At 42.9% G+C, this 20,935-nt stretch overlaps 1 protein-coding gene across 7 annotated transcripts in view; it reads left to right on the plus strand.

Moving 5' to 3' along the window:
* LOC122428625 (amyloid beta precursor protein) overlaps window positions 1–20,429 on the plus strand; it is a 287,533-nt gene extending 267,104 nt beyond the window's left edge. For all 7 annotated transcript variants that reach the window (XM_043448647.1, XM_043448648.1, XM_043448649.1 and 4 more), the window contains 3 exons: window positions 5,435–5,535; window positions 8,743–8,889; window positions 19,200–20,429. In XM_043448647.1, the coding sequence (XP_043304582.1) occupies window positions 5,435–5,535; window positions 8,743–8,889; window positions 19,200–19,301 (350 nt within the window). In that variant the 3' untranslated portion in view covers window positions 19,302–20,429. The remainder of the gene's footprint in view (window positions 1–5,434; window positions 5,536–8,742; window positions 8,890–19,199) is intronic.
* The last annotated feature ends 506 nt before the right edge of the window (window positions 20,430–20,935 follow it).

The raw sequence follows: 20,935 nt of genomic DNA on the forward strand, positions 1-20,935 counted from the left end.
CAGGGACGGTGGAGTGACAGATCTTGACAGCCAGTCTCCTTGATTCTATGATCCGTTTCTGTAGGGCTTTTCAGAGACGTGAACTACAGTAAGTCAGGCACAACTTCAGCTCGCCTAACGTCTTCCTTATTGCCCGTGTTACACACGTGAATTTCAAGGAACGGGGAATTGACACATCCCCAGCCTGCTCAGCCCACTGGTAGGACTCAAGGCTGAGGGCTGGTTCCGTTCTAATTGCATTTGAGACCAGCTCAGATTGGTCCTTTGCCTTGGGCCATTTTTTCATGGCACTTCTTACTTTATTTTTAAAGGAAGAGATGCTTCTCATCCACAAGCAGACAGTGTGAATTAGAAGCACTCACTCAACCAGTTTTATTAAATTGCTGTATTGGGCACACAGGGCCATTATGTTCCTACTGAAATACCCAGGAAGAGGTAACACCACCGAAGTCTTTTTTTTTTTTTAATTTTAACATGAAACAGAATTCTCCATGCATTCTTAAACAAAAGCAATTTGTTTTAAGGGAAGAGCTAGAGAATAGTTAGAGGATATATAGAGATGGGAAGAAGCCTTTTCTAAAAGTCCCCGTTGTAACATTGGCAGTAGCTCCTTTTGCTATTTTATGAAGACCCCTCAAGCTGCTTGGAGGGTTGAAAGAATTGAAGTGATAAGATCCTTGCTCTCAGGAGCTTGAAGTGACATAGAATAGTCACACTGTACATATTTAGAAAGATGAGATGGAATGAGAAAGACAAGGAGATTCAAAGCAACAGAAAGTGTAAACCACCTGTGATGTTTGGAATGTGAGCAGGTGGGCCATTAACCGAGGGGTGCATTGCTGGAGATGAACTTCGGGATGGGTTTTGAAAGGTTTGGAGCACATCCATTGGCCAAGATGAGAAGAGTTCTGTATGGATGAGAGAATGACTGGGGCCAATCTCCCTTTCTTACACTCTTGTAAAACTTGAGTTCCCCCAGGAGAGGGCCATAGATGGGAAAGAATTCTCAGAGAGAAAGTGAGGCAGACTCTAACTAAGGTATGTTTCTGAATAACTTTACTTGCTGCGTGTGTATTAGGATATACATATGCCCTGTATTTTTTGCACTTGTAATGGGTCTCTTGGACATGTGGATCAATTTCCCCCTACATTTTCTGTTAATAGCGTTGGTTTTGGTTCTTCATCATCACACTTTCTGAGACCGCATGCCTGAATCTGCTGTGCCAAATTATATTGTTATTCTTCCTGAATTTAGAAGACCCTTCCAAGATTGTCCCATCATGTCATTCAATTGATGGCATTGTTTTTTGAACAATCACTGTTGTCACTTGGAAACAAGTAGAGAAACGGCTTTTGTATAATCACAGCTGAGGAAAAGGGCTTCTCCTTGACTTTCTTATCTGAAATACCAGGACACAGTAACTTCTAGAATGTAGTGTCGTGGAGGGAAACCATAATATCAGTAGTGATTTCTGGTAACAGTGACCTTTATAGCTACTCCCCTAGGCTTACTTCCTGAGAGAAATAGACTCTGAAGGATGAGTTAACACCATTTGACCAGAATAAAGAAGACAAATACAGACATACCTCACTTTATAGCACTTTACAGTTATTGCATTTTTTTACAAACTGAAGGTGTGTGGCAACCCTGAGATAAGCAAGCTCCATTTTTCCAGCAGCATTTGTTCAGTTCGTGACTCTAGGTCACTTTTCAGTAACTCTCTGGTTGTTCCGAACTTCTTTATTATCATTATATCATGGTGATCTGTGATAATTATCTTTGATGTTACTATTGCAAGAAGATTACAGCTCACTGAAGGCTGAGATGATGGGTAGCCTTTTTTGGCAATAAAGTATTTTTAATTAAGGTACACACATTGTTTTTTTTAATAGACTACAGTACAGTGCAAGCATAACCTTTATATGCACTGGGAAACCAAAAAATGCGTATGACTCACTTTATTGCAATATTTACTTTATTGTGATGGTCTGAAATTAAACCCCCAATGTCTCTGAGGTATGTTTCCACTATAATTTAACCACTGTTCTCCAGTCCTAATAAAGAAAACCAGATCCTTTGAGAAAGGTCCTTCAAATGAACAGCAGGCTATTCCTGACTCACCATGACTTAGAGAATAAGAGTCCCAGCAGGGCTTAGAGTAGAATCAGAATGACTCAGAGATTGCATCGGGTAGACCAGAAAGCAAAGGGCCACACGATTTATTTGAATCTTCTTAAATCATCACATATCACTAGACACAGTTTCAGCTTTTATTATCAACGATATTTCCCTGGGGAAAGCTTATTAGTTTTTCCCCTTTAAATGAAATTTGCGTAATGAAAGGCTCTTCAGTGACTGACTATACATGGTGTACAAAAAAATGAAACTCTTTTTTTGCTGAAAGTCCTGCAAACTATTGTGCCATAATCTGTTGTTCTGACTTACTGCATGATTTTGAAAATTTTTTGACCATTGAAAGTACTCTTGGTATCCTTTCAGGAAGAGTGTGGGTTTTTTAAATTTTGAGTGAAAAGCTAGCTCATTCTTTACCTTTTTATAATGTGGTTACTTTGTCTCACAAATCTCGAAGGAAAGAGTATTCAAGAGAGTTTTCTTAAAATCTCAGAAATATAACTTTACCTGTTGCATTGTTAGGTCCTGAGGACAGAAAGAGGTAAGGTAGAAAGAAATGACTTTAGTTTTAAAAGGACCTCAGATTTAAAAGGGTTTGTAGAAAGAGAAAAATGTACAACTAATGAGGGATAAACAAGCATTAATGTCACAGCTCAATAAAAATTTGTTTCACGAAGACTAAAGGTCAGAATAAGATGAAATTTATTAGAAAGTGCTGCTCATTTTAAGGCAGGAACATAAATAAGAATGGGGAGCCTTACAGTTCTTGTGATGGTGTTAGGGGTCAGGGACAGTCAGTGCACTGAGCAGACCAGTTAAAAGATAAAAGGAGAAACCGCCCCACTCTGATGGTGCTTCTGTCTTTCATGTGTATATTGAAGAGAATGGTCTTTTGTTAAAAGGAAATCAAAGCCCTAGAAAGACGAAGATGAGAAAAGAAGGCACTAGTCCTTTGTAATGGGCTTCCCAGTGGCGCAGTGGTTAAAGAACCCACAGGAAACGCAGGAGACGTGGGTTTGATCCCTGGGTCAGGAAGATTCCCATGGAGGAGGAAATGGCAACCCACTCCAGTATTCTTGCCTGAAAAATATCCCATGGACAGAGGAGCCTGGCAGGCTGCAGTCCATGATATCGCAAAGAAACACACCCGAGCACACAGTCTTTTGTGATGGCTATCTATTACTATATAATAAATAACCCCATACCTTAGCAACTTAAAAATAAACATTTCGCTTCTTTTAATGAATTTCAAGGATTTCAGGCATAGCTTAGCTGGGTGCTTAAGGCTCAGGGTCTCTCAGGAGGTTGCAATCAAGACATCTGCCACAGCTCCATGCATCTGAGGGCTTGAGGTTTGGCTGGGCTGGTCGGGTTTTTTTCCATGATGGCTCGCTCACGTGGCATTTGGCAGGAGACCTCGGTGCCTGACCATGTGAATCTTTTTAGTAGGACTGCTTGAGTACCCTCACAACATGGCAGCCGACTTTCCCCAGACCAAGTGATCTGAGATAGATTACAGAGGAGGCTGTCCTTTACAATCCAGTCTCAAGTCACACAACACCACTTTTGCCACATTCTGTTCATTAGAAGCAAGTCTCTATATATCAGGTCTACACACAAGGGAATTAAGTCCCACCTCTTGATGGTAAGAGCATCTATAATTTGTGGCTATATTTTTAAACTACCATACTTCTCTACCCAAGTGTAAGTTCCTAGGACCCAGGGAACTCACAGGCTTGAGGAACTTGAGGGCGAGATCACAGAACTGCTCTCACTGATCTTTGTGGACTAGCAAGACCTGGGAAGACAGGAATAAGAAACGTATTTCTGACGAGCAGAAGACAGCATCACAGGCTATCAGCTGGATGGAGATTGACGTTGATCTAGGGTCCATTTTTGAATAGGTTGTTAAGCGGAAGCTCTTTGAGCAATTGGCCAAGAAATCAGTGATATGTCATAACCAGCATGGGCTCCCTGGATCTTGTCAAATTATCCCGTTCCCTTTTGTATAGAGCGTGCTGTCAGACTGGCCCGTCATACGCTGTGGCCATTGCTTTTCACTTTTAACAAGATGTGTGACAGGGTTCACAGCACCTTGTAGACAGGATTGTAAGAGCAGCAGACCAAAAGCAAGAAATGAGGTCCCATGGGAGCTGCAGGAACGTGGAGCCCAAGTAGGAGAAAAATCAGCAGGAACGTGACATCTCTTCTTGAGTTTCTGATCTGTTCAAGGCTATTGTGCAGAAGGGAGGTTCAGGCCTATTCTGTGTTGAACAAAGAGTGGAAGTTACAAGGAAACTGGTTTTGGCTCAGTGTAAGAAACACCATTCTAATAGACAAAGCTGTCTGAAAATGGAGCCAAACTGATGAATTCCTCTCTTTTCAAGTAGAGCTGAGAGTTTACCCCGGGTGTGAAGAGCAGAAAACAGATGATCTTAGAAGCCATTCTCATCCTAAAATTCAGACTTCTGATATTTAAACACTACAACATGTAAATCATATTTATATTGCACTCTTTCACTTTGGGTTTTAAAAATTACTTTGTGTTTTGTTTTTAAACTTCAAATTACCATCAGAAAAATTAAATTCATGATAACAATTAGTGTAAGGATTATATAGTAATTTATAAAGAAGCATTAGTACATTAGAAATTCTCTTAGTCCCACAGAAACATTTTTCAAAAATTATGTACTGCAGTTCTTTATTCAGCAGATGAACCAGTTACATTTTGCATTAATATCTGTAACTAAATCACTTAACTAAATAAATGATACGATTTTTACAGAGCTTCACTGCATAGATGCATGAGCATAATTTATTTGTAATAGGAACAAAGTCCCAAAGTAGCAGTTTTGTTCCACCAGGTAATTAATGCTCATTTTTAAAGCCTTTTATTACTTTTTCTGAAGGAAAGAGACACATTATAGGCTAAGCAATAAGCCCCTAAACCAAGCCAGCATATTCTGGGAACAAATCGTTGCCAGCCTCTCAACTAGCATTTAACTTCTGTTTTTCCCCATTAAGAAAAAAAATTATAGCATGTGCTTAAAGGCAATAGAAGCCTTAAGTTCAAATTTCTTTAATCTTTAATTTCTTTTTGTTTAAAAAAGGTAGTGGTTAAGGATTTAAATATAAGGTGTCATTTTTCTTGAAGAAAGTCATTAATCTATTTTTGTCTAATTTTAGGCTTAGGAGGAAGTTTCTGCTAGGCTTTGTGTTGTAATGATATTGTTTATAGATAAAACAAATGGACTGGCCTGTGTGTTTTGATTATGGTACAATGCTTATGGTGTCATACAGGTTCGGGATTAACAAACATCAAGACGGAAGAGATCTCTGAAGTGAAGATGGACGCAGAATTCCGACATGATTCAGGATATGAAGTTCATCATCAAAAATTGGTAGGTGAAAAAAGAAATGATACAAATGAGCTTACAAAGCAGAAGCAGACTCACAGAGTTAGAGAATGAACTTGTGGGATGGACGTTTGCATACGGCTGTCTTTAAGATGGATTAACCAACAAGGTCCTACTGCAGGGCCCAGGGAACTCTGCTCAATGTTACGTGGCAGCCTGGATGGGAGGGGAGTTTGGGGAAGGATGGATACATGTGTGTGTATGGCTGAGTGCCTCCACTGTTTACCTGAAGCTATCACAACATTGTTAATCGGCTATACCCCAATGAAAAATAGTTAAAAAAATAAATAAGTAAAAATTGGTAGGTGACATAATCTCCCTCTTCTGGCCACTCTGTCTTGCCAAATGACTCACATTCCTCCTGGGTCAGAAATCCAGTTAAGGAAAAAATTAAAACAAAAATAACATGCTTGCCTATAGGATCATCATGAAGACAGGAAGAAAAGAAAAAGAGGCTCTTTAGATGGTAGTTCTTAGTGTATGAAATGGTTAGATAGCACCACCGACTCAGTGGACATGAATTTGAGCAAATGCCAGGAGATAGTGGAGAACAGAGGAGTGTGCTTCAGTCCATGGGGTCACGAAGAGTCAGACACGACTTAGCGACTGAACAGCAACAGAAATAGGTCTAGGAAGCAGTTAAGCCCACAAAGGACTTAAAATGGAATTAACTTCTAGTCTAGCAGCCATTATCATCCACTTCATTTCTGTTTTCTAGGACAGCAGGTTTATGATAGGTGTGTGTGAAGGATCAAAATCATAAATAAATGTGTGCAAATACTACTTGGGTTCACAAAACAGCATTCATGGCCGTTTGCTTAATTTCACATGTGGAACTCTCTCCCTGGGTTTCTTCACCTCTCCCTTGCCCATCCTTCGGTCCCCTCCCCACACTTTAAATTCTTCCTGAGGAGCAGGATGTTTGGGACCTCTGGAGGTGGGTGGAAGGGGTAGATGAGCGCTGTTCCCAGCAATGCTGGTCAGCAGAATACTTGGGCAGGAAAGACAGTGGCTTCCTTTTCAGATACACTCACCCTTTTCCCCCCTCAAATGTTAGAATTGGAGTAAATCAAAAAACACCCATCATCTCCTTTAAGGTAGTTACAGAAAGCCCTTTACCAAAAGCCTCAGGTAAATCAGTCCTTCATGATGTTAGGGTTCCTCCCATCTTAAGAGTAAGCCCAGTAAATGGCTTAAACTAATAATGAAAACAATTTGATTGCACATTCAGTAGTGAATAAAGGTGGTAATAAAATTCTGAAAGCAATAATTATCCTTGAAAAGGACACTCTTAGGCACTTTATTTTTGTTTGTGTACGTATAAGTGTATGAGTCTTTTTCCCTCTCAAGAGGAAACTGTCTTTCCAATATTCATGAATAAAATTCATAAATCCAAGTGTTAAACCGTGACAGAATTACCTGTGAAGTATGATGTGTGCCTCTTTTCACTCTAAACGACTGGGGCAAATCCGAACTGACTTGCGGTTCACATGTGCATTTCAGCTCCCATAATCTTTTCAGTAACAGCACACTGGACTCTTTGAAGCATGGTTTTCCTTGGCAGGTTAATCCAGTGTCAGTTACAGAATCGGGGCCACTCGTGATCTGGGTGATGCTGAAGAGGTTAATAAAAAAGGAAAAAACCCGGGAATTCTGCTGAAGAGTTGGAAGCTGGTGGGCAGATAGCTGAAGATTGATGTGTGGCCCTGCGTTTTCTGGTGCCTGGGTCCTGAAAACCCATCTCCGCAATTACACAAACTCCTGTAACGCGACAGTGACTAACGGCGGCAGCAGCAATTATGAGAATCAGCTCCCTCTACTGAACTAGTTGATAAGATAATGTACTATAATTAGTGCAAAGAATATTACAAAATTACACTATTTTCTTACAGACACAGGAAGATGTCCAGACTTACACACATTTCTGATTACCGCATACTTGTATCATTAGCTAATTAATGATCTGTTCTTTACAGATATGTTGAGGGAGCATATTTGTTTAGAAAGGGACATAATTATGAACAGTTTCTAGTTTTGTTGCAGATAAACTATGGATAAAACTTTTCGAAATTTGCTTTATTCGCTGCATTTCATGGCACCTTTTCACATTGCTGGGATGTTCTAGTTTTGACTGTCATTGTACTATCTTGAGATTATATCAAAAGAATTATTTAGGGGGCTATTTTTATTAATTTATATAGCAAACATGGCATATATTCCGTAGTAATTAAGCCAGGTGATCTGGCATAAGAGCATCTCCTTACATAAAAGATGATAAATGTTGCAGTGTGCTTTTATAATTCCATTCATGTAAAGATGAAAAATAATGACTTGCTTTTACAAACAGTATGAAGGAGTGTAGTGTAATAAATTTATCACTGAATAAATTTCTTCTTCACAGTATTCTCTAAATTCTTTTCATGTTTAACTCAAATAAACATCAAGACTAAAACATTTTTAGTTGGGTTGCCAGAGACATCATAGTAAGAACGCACGTGTCAATGTGTGGCTATTAAAATTCTTATCTTGGTGCCGACGGCTTCTCCTCTTTGAAATAAGTGCCTTATAAGCATATGATGCTTCTCAAGGTTAATTAGTGTCTTGCTGAATGATTGTGGCTTAAAGTAGGTAACAAGATGCCTTTTTTCTTCTGTTTAATGCCTTTGTCTTAGAATGCATGTTCCTGTGTGTTGACAATGTCCTAAGAAAACAAGGGCATCTGTGGTTTGGAGAAGTACCTAAGGCATAGCTGTCATGCATCAGGTCTCCCAGTTTAAACCTGCTGTGACTGGGAAGATACTGACCTCCTTTCATAATCATGAACCGTGCCTTTCCAGTGTCTGATAGATCTAAGAGCTGCCCTCCCCCACTTACAGAATGTCTACCTGTTTGGGGGTTTCAGATCCCTGCGGGCTGCTGTTTGCCTTCCTAAAGACATATTGGAGGGTAGGGGTAGGGGGGAGTGGCTCTTCCAGGACTGGGGAAGGCACATTGTACATTATTCTATAGACTGAAGATGTCATGTTTAGTCAGTATTATTTGGCTTTTTTTCAAGTGTGCACCAAATAATTTGAGTGACCAACAATTCAAACTTACGGCATAAAAATGTAGACTGGATGTACTGAAACTTTTCACATTCCTCATCCATACATCTCCCATAGTTACAATCCTTTTTCTTAATTTGTTTTCAAGGTGTTCTTTGCAGAAGATGTGGGTTCCAACAAAGGTGCGATCATTGGACTCATGGTGGGCGGTGTTGTCATAGCAACAGTGATCGTCATCACCTTGGTGATGCTTAAGAAGAAACAGTACACATCTATCCATCATGGAGTGGTGGAGGTAGGTGAACCTGGCCGCATGTCTGCAACTGGGAGTTAAAGACAATAAAGGAACTCTTGCTTGGTGTTAGAATCATCCAAGTATCTCGTCTTTGAAAAAAACAATCTCAAGTTGCAACTATTTTCTTGCTTCTGGTTTTTATTCATTCTGACTTATAACTACTGTGGTCAAGGCATTGGGGATATATGCTATTTCAACTTCCTATTTTGTATTGAAATATCAAAATAATACTAAGGATAATGCCTGGCTAAAGGACATTGTGATTGCCATGAAACATTTTTTTAAAAAAAAGTTAACAAATGAAAAAGGAGGTGGAAGGCTGCATTTTGTTGCAAAACATTTTTTGACACAGTTATTCCTGGAATTTTTTTTTTTTTTTTTTTTGCTATGCTGGGGTCTTTGTTGCACCCGAGAGCTCAACAGTTGCAGTGTGTGGGCTCTTTAGCTGTGGCATGTGGGATCCTAGTTCCCCGACCAGGGACTGAACCTGTGTCCCCTGCACTAGAGATGGATTCTTAACCACTGGACCACCAGGCATGTCCCTATTCCTGGACTTTTAAATTAATCATGTGTCTTCTAACTCAAGCCAGGTAATAGTAAATAATTTTCAGTAAACAGTCTCCAACCTTTAGAGTTTCACAGAAAATCACTTCTCTCCCAAGGGCTGAACAACATGTACAAAATTAGTCAAGGTTGTTAACCTGTTAGCCTGCCCTTCCTTGCACCTGAAATGTCTTAGCTTCAAGGTGTTAGTGCAGCGGCCCTGAAGATGGAGACAAGACCCACAAAGTGACAATTCCATTTCCTCGAGACTCTCCCAACAGCCCAACCTGTGGGAAATAGGAGTATGTACAACACAGAGGTAGTAAGTTACACCAGCAAAATAGGTTAAGCTGCAAGATTCAAATATGACTCCTTAAACCTATGACATAAAATACTGTAAAATGTACAAATAAGTTCCTTATATGCATTTAAAATGCAGGTTGAGAAGAGGAGAACCTCACGGCTTATGTAGTTTTCAGCAAACTATTAAAGAAAGTGAATTAATACATCTTGAGAAGTTGAGAATTGCTAGAGCCGAAAAAGATCTCAAGGATCAATTAATTGATCTCATTTTATACATGAGAAAACAGACCCAGACAAAAGAAGTGTTCTTTCAGTGTCAAATTCAGTAGAGTCAAGGTCAGAGGAGGGCTTCCCAGGTGGCACAGGGATAAAGGATCCACCTGCCAATGCAGGAGACTCAAGAGACGTGAATTCGATCCCTGGGTCTTCGGGAAGATCCCCTGGAGTAGGAAATGGCAACTCACTCCAGTATTCGTGCCTGGAAAATCCCGTGGACAGAGGAGCCTGATGGGCTCCAGTCCATGGGGTCGCGAAGAGTCAGACACGACTTAGCAACTAAACAACAAATGTATGGGTGTTATATATAAAGTACTGGGAATTAGGACTTTAGCATGGGACTCTGGGGGCGATACAGTCCATATCAGAGCCCCGCAATGCTGGGCAATGAAACGAGGCGTCTCAGAGCTGACTGCCATGATTGTGCTGAGACTTACTTACAAGGTACCGATTTCCAAGGACACGTTCCCCATATCCCACCCCAGACTTTGGAAAACAGAATTTCCGAATAGGAGGCCAGAAATCTCAGTGTAGAAGATTTTTGCAGCTGAATCAAACACGCAGTCAGTTTTGAGAATCACTGATGTATATTTAGTGTTAGCACTCCTGCCTTTTATATGAAAAGTGAAAGTGTTACTTGCTCAGTCGTATCTGGCTCTTTGCCACCCCACGGGCAGCCCGCCAGGCTCCTCTGTCCATGGAATTCTCCAGGCAAGAATACTGGAGTGGGTTGCCATGCCCTTCTCCAGGGGATCTTCCTGACCCAGCAATTGAACCTGAGTCTTCCAAATGGCAGGCCAATTCTTTACCATCTGAGCCACCGGGGAAGCCTTTTATATAGTTATCTAAGCAAACCTTGGGCTTCCCAGGTGGCGCTAGTGGTAAAGAACCTGCCTGCCAGTGCAGGAGACATGAGAGATGCGGGTTCAATCCCTGGGTGGGAAAGATCCCCTGGAGAAGGGCATGGCAACTCACTCCAGTATTCTTGCCTGAAGAATCCCGTGAACAGAGGAGCCTGGTAGGCCACAGTCCATGGAGTCAGAAAGAGCCAGATGCAACTTAGCATGCACACACACAGCTTCCTGGGATAAAAAAAAAATTTTTTTGATTACTTAGCAAAAAGAGGTCACCTCGGTTTTGGACTGTTAGAGCAGTTGACGCTTTAACACGAGTTCTGAAAAAAGTGAATTAATTTTTAAGCCAGAAAGCATCCCTGTGGGAAGAGAAGTCCTTCAGCCCTTCTCTTGTTCATTTTGTTAGCTTAAGAGCAACTGGGAACTGCTAGACTGACCGCCCCACCTCTTTTGGTGTTTCTCTTCCTTATTTCTGCTCACCTCCTTCTTTTTTAAAGGAAGGATGTTGTGAAGAGCCCACAAACCATCTCTTTCTCCCTGGAGAGGTCTTCCTTTCTCTCCAGTCCATAGGTAACCCAAGCCTTCGTCAAGCTCTATGTTGAGTGTTGGAAGAGATCTTCATTTAAGGCGCTGGATACCATCCCAGCCCTCAGGAAGGTGATAGTCCAGCTGAATTCAGACACACAGAACTGCAACCCAGCCTGAGCACCTGGGCTGCCTCACCTGGCCAGGGTGACGCAGCATGAAAGAGGGTTTCAACACCATTACTCTCAGAGTATGTGACGAATCAAGTGATTCCCCCCACCCACATTTCTCTGCCTGTCTGATGGGCTTCTCCCCCTTAAGGACAAGGAAATAAGTTGATTGCCAGCTGGTTCAGTTCAGTTCAGTCGCTCAGTCGTGTCCAATTCTTTGCGACCCCACGGACTGCAGCACGCCAGGCCTCCCTGTCCATCACCAACTCCCGGAGTTTACTCAAACTCATGTCCATTGAGTCAGTGATGCCACCCAACCATCTCATCCTCTGTCATCCCCTCTCCTCCTGCCCTCACCTTTCCCAGCATCAGGGTCTTTTCAAATGAGTCAGCCCTTCACATCAGGTGGCCAAGGTATTGGAGTTTCAGCTTCAGCATCAGTCCTTCCAATGAACACCCAGGACTGATCTCCTTTAGGATGGACTGGTTGGATCTCCTTGCAGACCAAGGGACTCTCAAGAGTCTTCTCCAACACCACAGTTCAAAAGCATCAATTCTTCTGCACTCAGCTTTCTTTATAGTCCAACTCTCACATCCATACATGACTACTGGAAAAACCATAGCCTTGACTAGATGGCTGGTTAACCTGTTTCATTAATGAGTAACCTTATTTCACTAAGAACAAAAATGAGTAAATGGGTATCCCCAGATGGATGGGTCTACGTCTGTCAGAACAGAATTCAGCCATGAAGGAGAAACCCCAACAAAAGCTTTAGTCTCCAGGGATTCGCTCCTTCTTAGAGGGAACGATTGCTGCAGGCGATCACAAAGATGAGCAAGTGAAGCACGCCTAGTGCTTTTATTCATAGAAACGTTACCAGTTGGAGGTGAGCAGTCACTAGTTTTTGTTTTGCAAAACTAAGCAGTAAGTATTGATTTAATGACTTGCTTCATCGTGAAGCCAGAAATCCAGTCTGTAAGTCGTTAGCCATGGTTTCTCACGGAGATGACCATGCTTCGCTGGTACGTCCAGGAGTGACAAGACAGCCCTTTGTTACTGTTTCCCAGATCGCACACACCATCTCTGGTGGCTGACGAGCCCAGCACCCGCTGAATTGCCCACCTTTGTCCTGCCAGTGAGGTTCTGCAAATCCCACTGACCCCAAGTTCTGTTAGGAGCAGACGGGCCATTTCTACACTCATGTCAGTTGACAGTGAACATTTTAAAATATATCTTGGAGCTCTCTCCACTACACCTTCTGGACAGAGACTTCACCTTTAATAGGAAAGACATGGCATAAAGCCTCTTGATTAAAGAATTTTAAATATTTTCTTTTGCAAATATGATAACTGGAACACCAGAGGTTTACTCTCCCCTGCCCCCAGTCATCTCATGAAGGATCTGAGTAAGAGGGTTTCTTATTTAGCTTTTTATGGAGATACAGCATATGACTCTTTTGAAGGAGAGTGCTATCAGATTAGTGACACTATAAAAATATGTCACTATGGGTCCTTTCTTCCGGGCAGAAAGTCAAGTTTTAGTGGAGGCATCTAGCAACCACTGACAGCAGGGATGTAGAGCAGTCTGGCAGTTTGGAAAGGCTAAATGGGAAGCAACAGGAAGAATAAGTGAAGGGATGGGACTTGCCTGGTGGTCCAGTGGCTGAGACGCCACACTCCCAATGCCGGGGGCCCGGTTCAGTCCCTGGGCGGGGAGCTAGATCCCGCATGCTGCAATTAAAACCAGGGAAGTCAAGTAAATATTAAAGAAAGAAAGAAACATCGAAGGTAGACTCAAAATCTGCAGGAGATTGGAATCAGAAGCAGGAGTAGAAACTAGAAAGTCAAAGGAAAGCATCAGCAGAGCAGGGGAGTTCCGGCTGTGCCTGAAAATTCCTTGATGTAGGCAATAAATATAACTGAGCTACTTAGAGAAATAAGGAAATGTAATTATGAAAATGAACACGTATACAGTAGAAAACCAACATAGCGAGGTTACTAAAAGTGATAAATGATTAACTTGAAAACTTCATTGCTGTTCTGAGTGTACTTTCCTTCCCAGGTTCCTGGTTTTCTTACACTCTCTAGTTATTTTATGTGTTTAGTTTATCTTACCCTCCACTCTTTGTCCACCTGCAGTGCAAGCTTGCTTAGTGGTGTCTGACTCTTTGCAACCCCATGGACTGTAGTCCCCCAAGCTCCTCTGTCCATGGATTTCCCAGGCAAAGAATCCTGGAATGGGTTGCCATGTCCTTCTCCAAGGGATCCTCCTGACCCAGGGATCGAACCTGCAACTCCTGCAGTGGCAGGTAGATTCTTTACCACTTGAGCCACCTGGGAAGGCTTTGTCCACCTAGAGGACCTGAAATGGCACATCTTTAGAAGCTGAGATTCTCTTGTTGGGCCTAACTCAGTGCCGTGCATAAAGGGTCATCCATCAACACACATCCTGCTGGTTACTCTACCTAATAAAATTAAAATAGGATGCTCACTGGCCCCCCTCCTAGCTTAAAGCACCTACCTGAGAGCCAAGATGGCAGCAGGGGGAGTCTAGAAATTAAGGAGAAATCCAAATAGATTTTATGTCTACAGTCTTAATGGTTGAGGTGTAAATTCCTCTGCATATAGTGAAGGAATAAGTGGCCTCAAAAGAGTCGAGTTCATGGAGAGAGGGGTAGGAAGAGGGCATTAGCCAAACAGTAGTCAAAAGTTCTGGTGTTAGGACCAGATGGATTGAGCTCTTTGGGCTCAGCTGTCTACAGTGTACATGAAAGTGAACATTTAAACAGTAGAAAACCAACAATGCAACATTACTAGAAGGAAAAAAGGGTCAGTTGCAGTGGCCCGTGGAAGCCAAGCTGGGGTGCAGTGTAGAGAGTGTCCCAGGGTCTATGAAGAAGAGGAAGACTTCAGATCAGTCGTTGCTCCCAGAAAGTCCAGAGAAGGGGTGCTCAGAGGTGCTGTGCAGTGGGTTTGCATCTCAAGCCAGTGACGCCTGGTTCCTGCCTGGAAAGAGGCGGGAGGGAGCATTCAGTCCCCTGCTCCACTATTCTCTAACCCCTTCCAGAATAAGCACCACTGGCTCCGTCTTCCCCCAGCTCCACTTGAAGGGAAGTGATACGATGTTGAGGCCCCGTGTGCCCAGGGTCATAGTGGGCTGGCCTCACGTGGGGGTGGCCCGCAGCAGGGCGATGGCTGAGCTGTGAGTGACAGCTGACTGCTCCCGGCAAAGGAGGAGGCTCCCCCTGACTTCCTTTGGTGGTGGGTTTATCCGTGGACCAGAGCGCTCAGCATTCCACCTTTAGCTTTTGAGGAGCTGGGGATAAAAAGATGCCATCCACACTCCGTGCGTGCCACGTTGTAAAGGTAATCCCTTCTGGAGCTCCAAGCCCTCGTGAGACCTGGGGGCCAAGCCTCCCCACTGCAGGCCTGAGGAAACGTGAGCCACCCTCCCAGCGGCAGAGGGTCATGAGCATTAAGTTCAGTTCAGTTCAGTTCAGTTGCTCAGTCATGTCTGACTCTTTGTGACCCCATGGACTGCAGCATGCCAGGCCCCTGTCCATCACCAACTCCCAGAGTGGACTCAAACTCGTTGGTTTGAGTGGTGATGCCTCTTGAGTTGATAGGTGATGCCATCCAACCGTCTCATCCTCTGTCGTCCTCTTCTCCTGCCTTCAATCTTTCCCAGCATCAGCATCTTTTCAAAAGAGTCAGTTCTTTGCATCATGTGGCCAAAGTTTCAGAGTTTCAGCTTCAGCATCAGACCTTCCAATGAATATTCAGGACTGATTTCCTTTATAATGGACTGGTTGGATATTCTTGCACTCCAAGGGACTCTCAAGAGTCCTCTCAAGACTCTCCAACACCACAGTTCAAAAGCATCAATTCTTTGGCACTCAGCTTTCTTTATAGTCCAACTCTCACATCGATACATGACCACTGGAAAAACCAAAGCTTTGACCAGCTTTGACCCAGCAGCGGAGGGTCATGAGGATTAGCAAGTAGAAAGGAGGCCAGGAAAAGACAGGAAAGTTAGCTGCTTGACTCACACACCGTCCTCTGAGCCTCGTGTTTCTGGCCGTGCTCTCTTAAATAAGAGTTTGACTTTGGCCTTCAAGGAGGAGATCAGGTATTTAATTGTTCCCCTGCCCTGATGCAGAGAAGGCAATGGCACCCCACTCCAGTAGTCTTGCCTGGAAAATCCCATGGATGGAGGAGCCTGGTAGACTGCAGTCTGTGGGGTTGCTAAGAGTCAAACACGACTGAACTGACTTCACTTTCACTTTTCACTTTCATGCATTGGAGAAGGAAATGGCAACCCACTCCAGTGTTCTTGCCTGGAGAATCCCAGGACTGCCGTCTATGGGGTCACAAAGAGTCGGATCGACTGAAGCGACTTAGGAGCAGCAGCAGCTGCCCCTGATGAATGCAGCCAGTGTGAGGATTGACGTAGGTCCAGGTAAACTTGTATTAGCACAAGTTTAATACTCCAATAGTCAAGCAGCGTTATGTTTTCTTCTGCACTCAGACACGTAGCAGTGCCTGATCTCCGCGGCAAGATGCTTTTTAATCTCCACATTCTTTGAAATCTCACTTAAGAGGTGGCACAGAGCAGAAAGATGCTCAAGTTCTAACGGCACAGGACTGCAGACAGGCTCTTTCCCACCAAGAAGATTCAGAGAGTGAGGGGAATCTCTCATAACTGCTGCTGATCTTTAATGACGGCGTTGTAACTTACAAGGTCCTGGTTAATGATACAATTGCCAATTAAAGCCCGGTGACCTCATTTGTTGAAAACAGAGCAGATCAAAGGAAGAGAAAGGTTGGGGAAACATCTCTGATTATTCTCCCAGGGACAGCATTGTGGAGCATCCGTTGGCGTGGTGTCCTCCCAGTGGAGTTTTATGTCTGTTCCCAGCTGCGCTGAGGTTAGCCAAGGCAGTCATTCCAACTCTCGCCCAGACTGAAATGCATCAATTGGCCCATGAGGTGGAGTCATAAAGTAACCTTGAGGAAACCAGCTTATTCCAGTTTTGTTGAGATATATTGATATATAACATTGTATTAGTTTTAAGTTTGCAACATGATGGTTTGAGATATGTACATATTGTGAGGTGATTACCAAAATAAGTTTGAAAGTGAAAGTCACTCAGTCGTGTCCAACTCTTTGCGATCCCATGAACTGTAAGCCTGCCACAATCCTCTCGGTCCATGGAATTCTCCAGGCAAGAATACTGGAGTTTAGTGAACAACTTTCATTTCACATAATTACAAATTTTTTCTTGTTATGAGAACTTTGAAGATCTCTTCTTTTAAACAACTTTCAAATACAGTATTGTTAACTGTAGTCACCATGTTTTTCCCCCTGAACCCAATAAGGAAAAACACCAGAGAGCAGGTCTGTCAGTGCTGGGACATCATGTCGAGGGATGGAAGACGATCTATATACCATGACTAGACCCCACCAGCTAATGAATAATGTAGACCAAAAGAGTGTGCAGTCCCTGTGGAAACAGTGTGGAGGTTCCTCAATAAACTAAACGGAACTGTCATACACCCAGCAACTCCACTGCTGAGTATGTACCCAAAGGAAATGAAATCCCTATCTAGAAACCATACTGCACTCCCATGTTCAACACAGCATTATTTACAATAGCCAAGGCATGGAAACAAACTAAGTGCCAATTAATGGGTGAATGGATAAAGAAAATGTGATACACATGTGATGGAATATTATTTAACCATTAAAAGGAAGGAAATTCTGCCATTTGTGACAACACGATGAGCCTTGAGGGTATTATGCTAAGCAAAATAAGCCAGACAGAGTAAAAGAAAAACACTGTGATTCTTCACTTATATGTGAAATCTTACAAAAAAAAAAACCTGAACTCATAGATACAGAGGACAGGTTGTTGCAAGGCCAACCAAGTGGTGAGTGTGAAGTGAAGTTGCTCAGTTGTGTCCGACTCTGCGACCCCATGGACTGTAGCCCACCAGGCTCCTCCGTCCGTAGGATTTTCCAGGCAAGCATACTTGAGTGGGTTGCCATGTCCTTCTCCAGGGGATCCTTGTCCTTCTCCAGGGGATCTTCCCGTCCCAGGGAACGAACCTGGGTCTTCCGCGTTGCAGGCAGACACTTTACCCTCTGAGCCACTCAAGTGGTATGGGCAGCTAATTCTCGGAAGACCTGACCTCCCCAGTGGCTTTCAGGGAAGGGTTTTTAAAGACACAGTGAGGGAGAAGGTCATAGGATGCCTGACCAGCTTGTGGACATCCTTCTGCTGGCGGGTGGTGAGGGAGCCAGGTGGTATTTGGAGAATCAAGGTCACCCGTCCTCTGGTTCCAGCTAATTTATGGTCTCTATGCTTGTGGTCACCAGGCAGCTGACTTCTTGCCTGGTGCAATATCTGAGGGAAAAGTTATTTTTGTTTTAAAACAGTAATAACACAGTGTAAGTTTTCATGTATTGGGCAAAGAGATAAGTACTTCCTCTCTTCTGTGTCCTGTTTGAGGTACAGCAAATAGGCTAGAAACCTGAACACCTTCCCCCGCCCTAAACATACATCTGGCTCAGCCTGCAGACAGTAAAGCGGACCTGGCCCTGACAGAGACCCTGGGAGGACAAACCCAGGTTTACAACTCAGAGGACCCACCGTATCAACAGAGGGCATCTGTTTAAATCTTCAGCCAGACATGCTGTTAGAATCTTAGTTAAAAATCATAATCTGGAGCAGTCTGTTCTTTCTTTATCTTTTAATATTTTTTGATTCATCTATATCATTATCTTAATTAAAAGAGCCTTTCTTTAAAGTATTGATAAAAACGGGGACAAACTAAAACAAGGGTGCAGAGATACTCAGCAGTTCAGATTTTGAGTCTCACCCATTCTGCTTAGTAAATCAAGAGATTTACTCTCTCGAATACTCGAATTTTTTTTTTTTCTACCTTGACACCACACTCTCAAGTAAAACAGTCTTTCATGGAAGCCTTTTGTCCGTTTTCAAGCCAACAGGGGAAGAGAATAATATTTATTGCCTTAAATGTGTCTAGTTACTACTACGGGAGGGAAGCAACCAATGAGCACTGCGTAAGGCCAGCCAGCCGGTCAAGGTTGCGAGCGCCACCTAGTGGGCAGATGGAGTATCTGCGTAACTGGTGGGCTCGGGCGTTGCTGCTGAGTCGCTCGGTGGTGTCCGACTCTGCGACCCCATGGACCGCACCGCCCGAGGCTTCCCAGTCCCTCACTATCTCCCAGAGTTTGCTCAGACTCATGTCCGTTGAGTCAGTGATGCCATCCAACCATCTCATCCTGCGTCCCTGGGATTCTCCAGGCAAGAATACTGGAGTGGGTTGCCATGCCCTCCTCCAGAGGATCTTCCCGACTCAGGGATCGACCCGGGTCTCCCGTGTCGCAGGTGGATTCTTTAACTTTTGAGCTACAGGGAAGACCTCCTCTTCTCCGTCAAAGTGGAAAAGGAAGGACAATTTGTGGGTGTTCTGCAATCTTGGCTTAAAAAAAAAAAAAAAAGAGTACAGTGCACCTTATCTTTCTCCGGCTTCTCCGTGTGCGCTCTTAAACGATTGTTTTTTTTTTTGGTTTTTTTTTAAGAGCTCATTTGTCCTGGTTCTTGCTCTGCAGGTTGACGCCGCGGTGACCCCAGAGGAGCGCCACCTCTCTAAAATGCAGCAGAACGGCTACGAAAACCCAACTTACAAGTTCTTTGAGCAGATGCAGAACTAGACCACCGCCGCAGCAGCCTCTGAAATCGGACAGCAAAACCATTGCTTCGCTACCCATCGGTGTTCATTTAGAGAATAAGGCGGAAAAAAAGCAAGCCCTTCTGTTTTATTATTTACTCATTATCGCCTTTCGACAGCTGTGCTGTAACACACGTAGATGCCTGAACTTGAATTAATATACAAATCAGTAATGTATTCTCTCTCTTCACATTTCGGTCTCGACACTACATTATTAATGGGTTTTGTGTACTGTAAAGAATTTAGCTATATCCAACTAGTGCATGAATAGATTCTCTCCTGATTATTTATCACGTAGCCCCTTAGCCAGTTGTATATTATCCTTGTGGTTTGTGACCCAACTAAGTCCTACTTTGAAATATGCTTTAAGAATCGATGGGGGAATGCTTTCTGTGAACGTGGGAGTTTAGCTGCTTCTCTTGCCTAAGTATTCTTTTCCTGATCACTATGCATTTTAAAGTTCAACGTTTTTATGTAATCCAAATGAGTTAGAGGATGTTTTTCTTTCCCACAATTGCGTTTTACTGTACAGATTGCTGCTTCTGCTCTATGTGTGATGTAGGAATTACGAGGCTAGACGTTTATTTCTCTGTGCCTGTTTTATGTGCACACATTAGGCATTGAGAACTGAGACTTTTTTCGTCCATGTATCTTCAGATCTTTGATAAAGAAAAGAATCCCTGTTCATTGTAAGCACTTTTACGGGTGGGGGAGGGTGGGGGTAGGAGCGCTCTGCTGGTCTCAAATTACCAAGAATTCTCCCAAAAAACTTTTCTGCAGGATGATTGTACAGGATCATTGCTTATGACCATGATAGCTTTCTACACTGTATTACATAAATAAATTAAATAAAATGACTCTGGGCAAGAGTTTTCTTTGAAGGATGGTTATGGACATTAGATATTCAAAGTAACTTTGGATGGGGAAACAGGAGGTAGATTTAGGTTCTCTCACCCAGTCTAAAACCCTTTATTTATGATACCAAAAAAAGAGGAGAGTGGAAGGGACAAAATCAGGGAATGGGGAAGGCAAGCGTGGACAAAGCCTTCAAGATTTGTCTTCAATTTGTATAAAATGGTCTTTTCATGTAAATAAATACATTATTGGAGGAGCGGCATTGTGCTGTTGTGAATGATTCCATGGTAACCACCTTCTGATCCTGAGTCATCGGAAGACTGATGAGAACTTTCTGATGCAGGGTATCCACACCTTTTGTGTCTTAACAGTAAGCCCAAGCTGGAAACTAGGGCCAACAGGCATCTCCCAGTTTTAGTAAAATACTTCATAGACCCAACCCAGTCTTCACTTGGTCCAAACTACTTTGCTGCCATATCATGGTCCTCAAGTTTGTCCCTGTCTTAGTCCACTCATGCTACTATAATAAAATATTATAAGCTACTGGGTGGCTTATAAACAGAAATTTGGGGATCAGGTGGGAAGTGGGAGGGGACATTTGTATACCTGTGGCTGATTCGTGTTGATATATGGCAGAAACTAATGCAACATTGCAATGCAGTTAATCCTTTTTATTTAAAATTTATTAAAAATTTAGAAATAAAGTTTTTAAAAAGAGCCTAAAAAAAATCAAACTTACTTCTCACAGTTCTGGAGGCTAGA

The sequence above is a fragment of the Cervus canadensis genome, chromosome 27, assembly GCF_019320065.1.
Source record: "Cervus canadensis isolate Bull #8, Minnesota chromosome 27, ASM1932006v1, whole genome shotgun sequence".
Taxonomy (NCBI): Eukaryota; Metazoa; Chordata; class Mammalia; order Artiodactyla; family Cervidae; genus Cervus; species Cervus canadensis.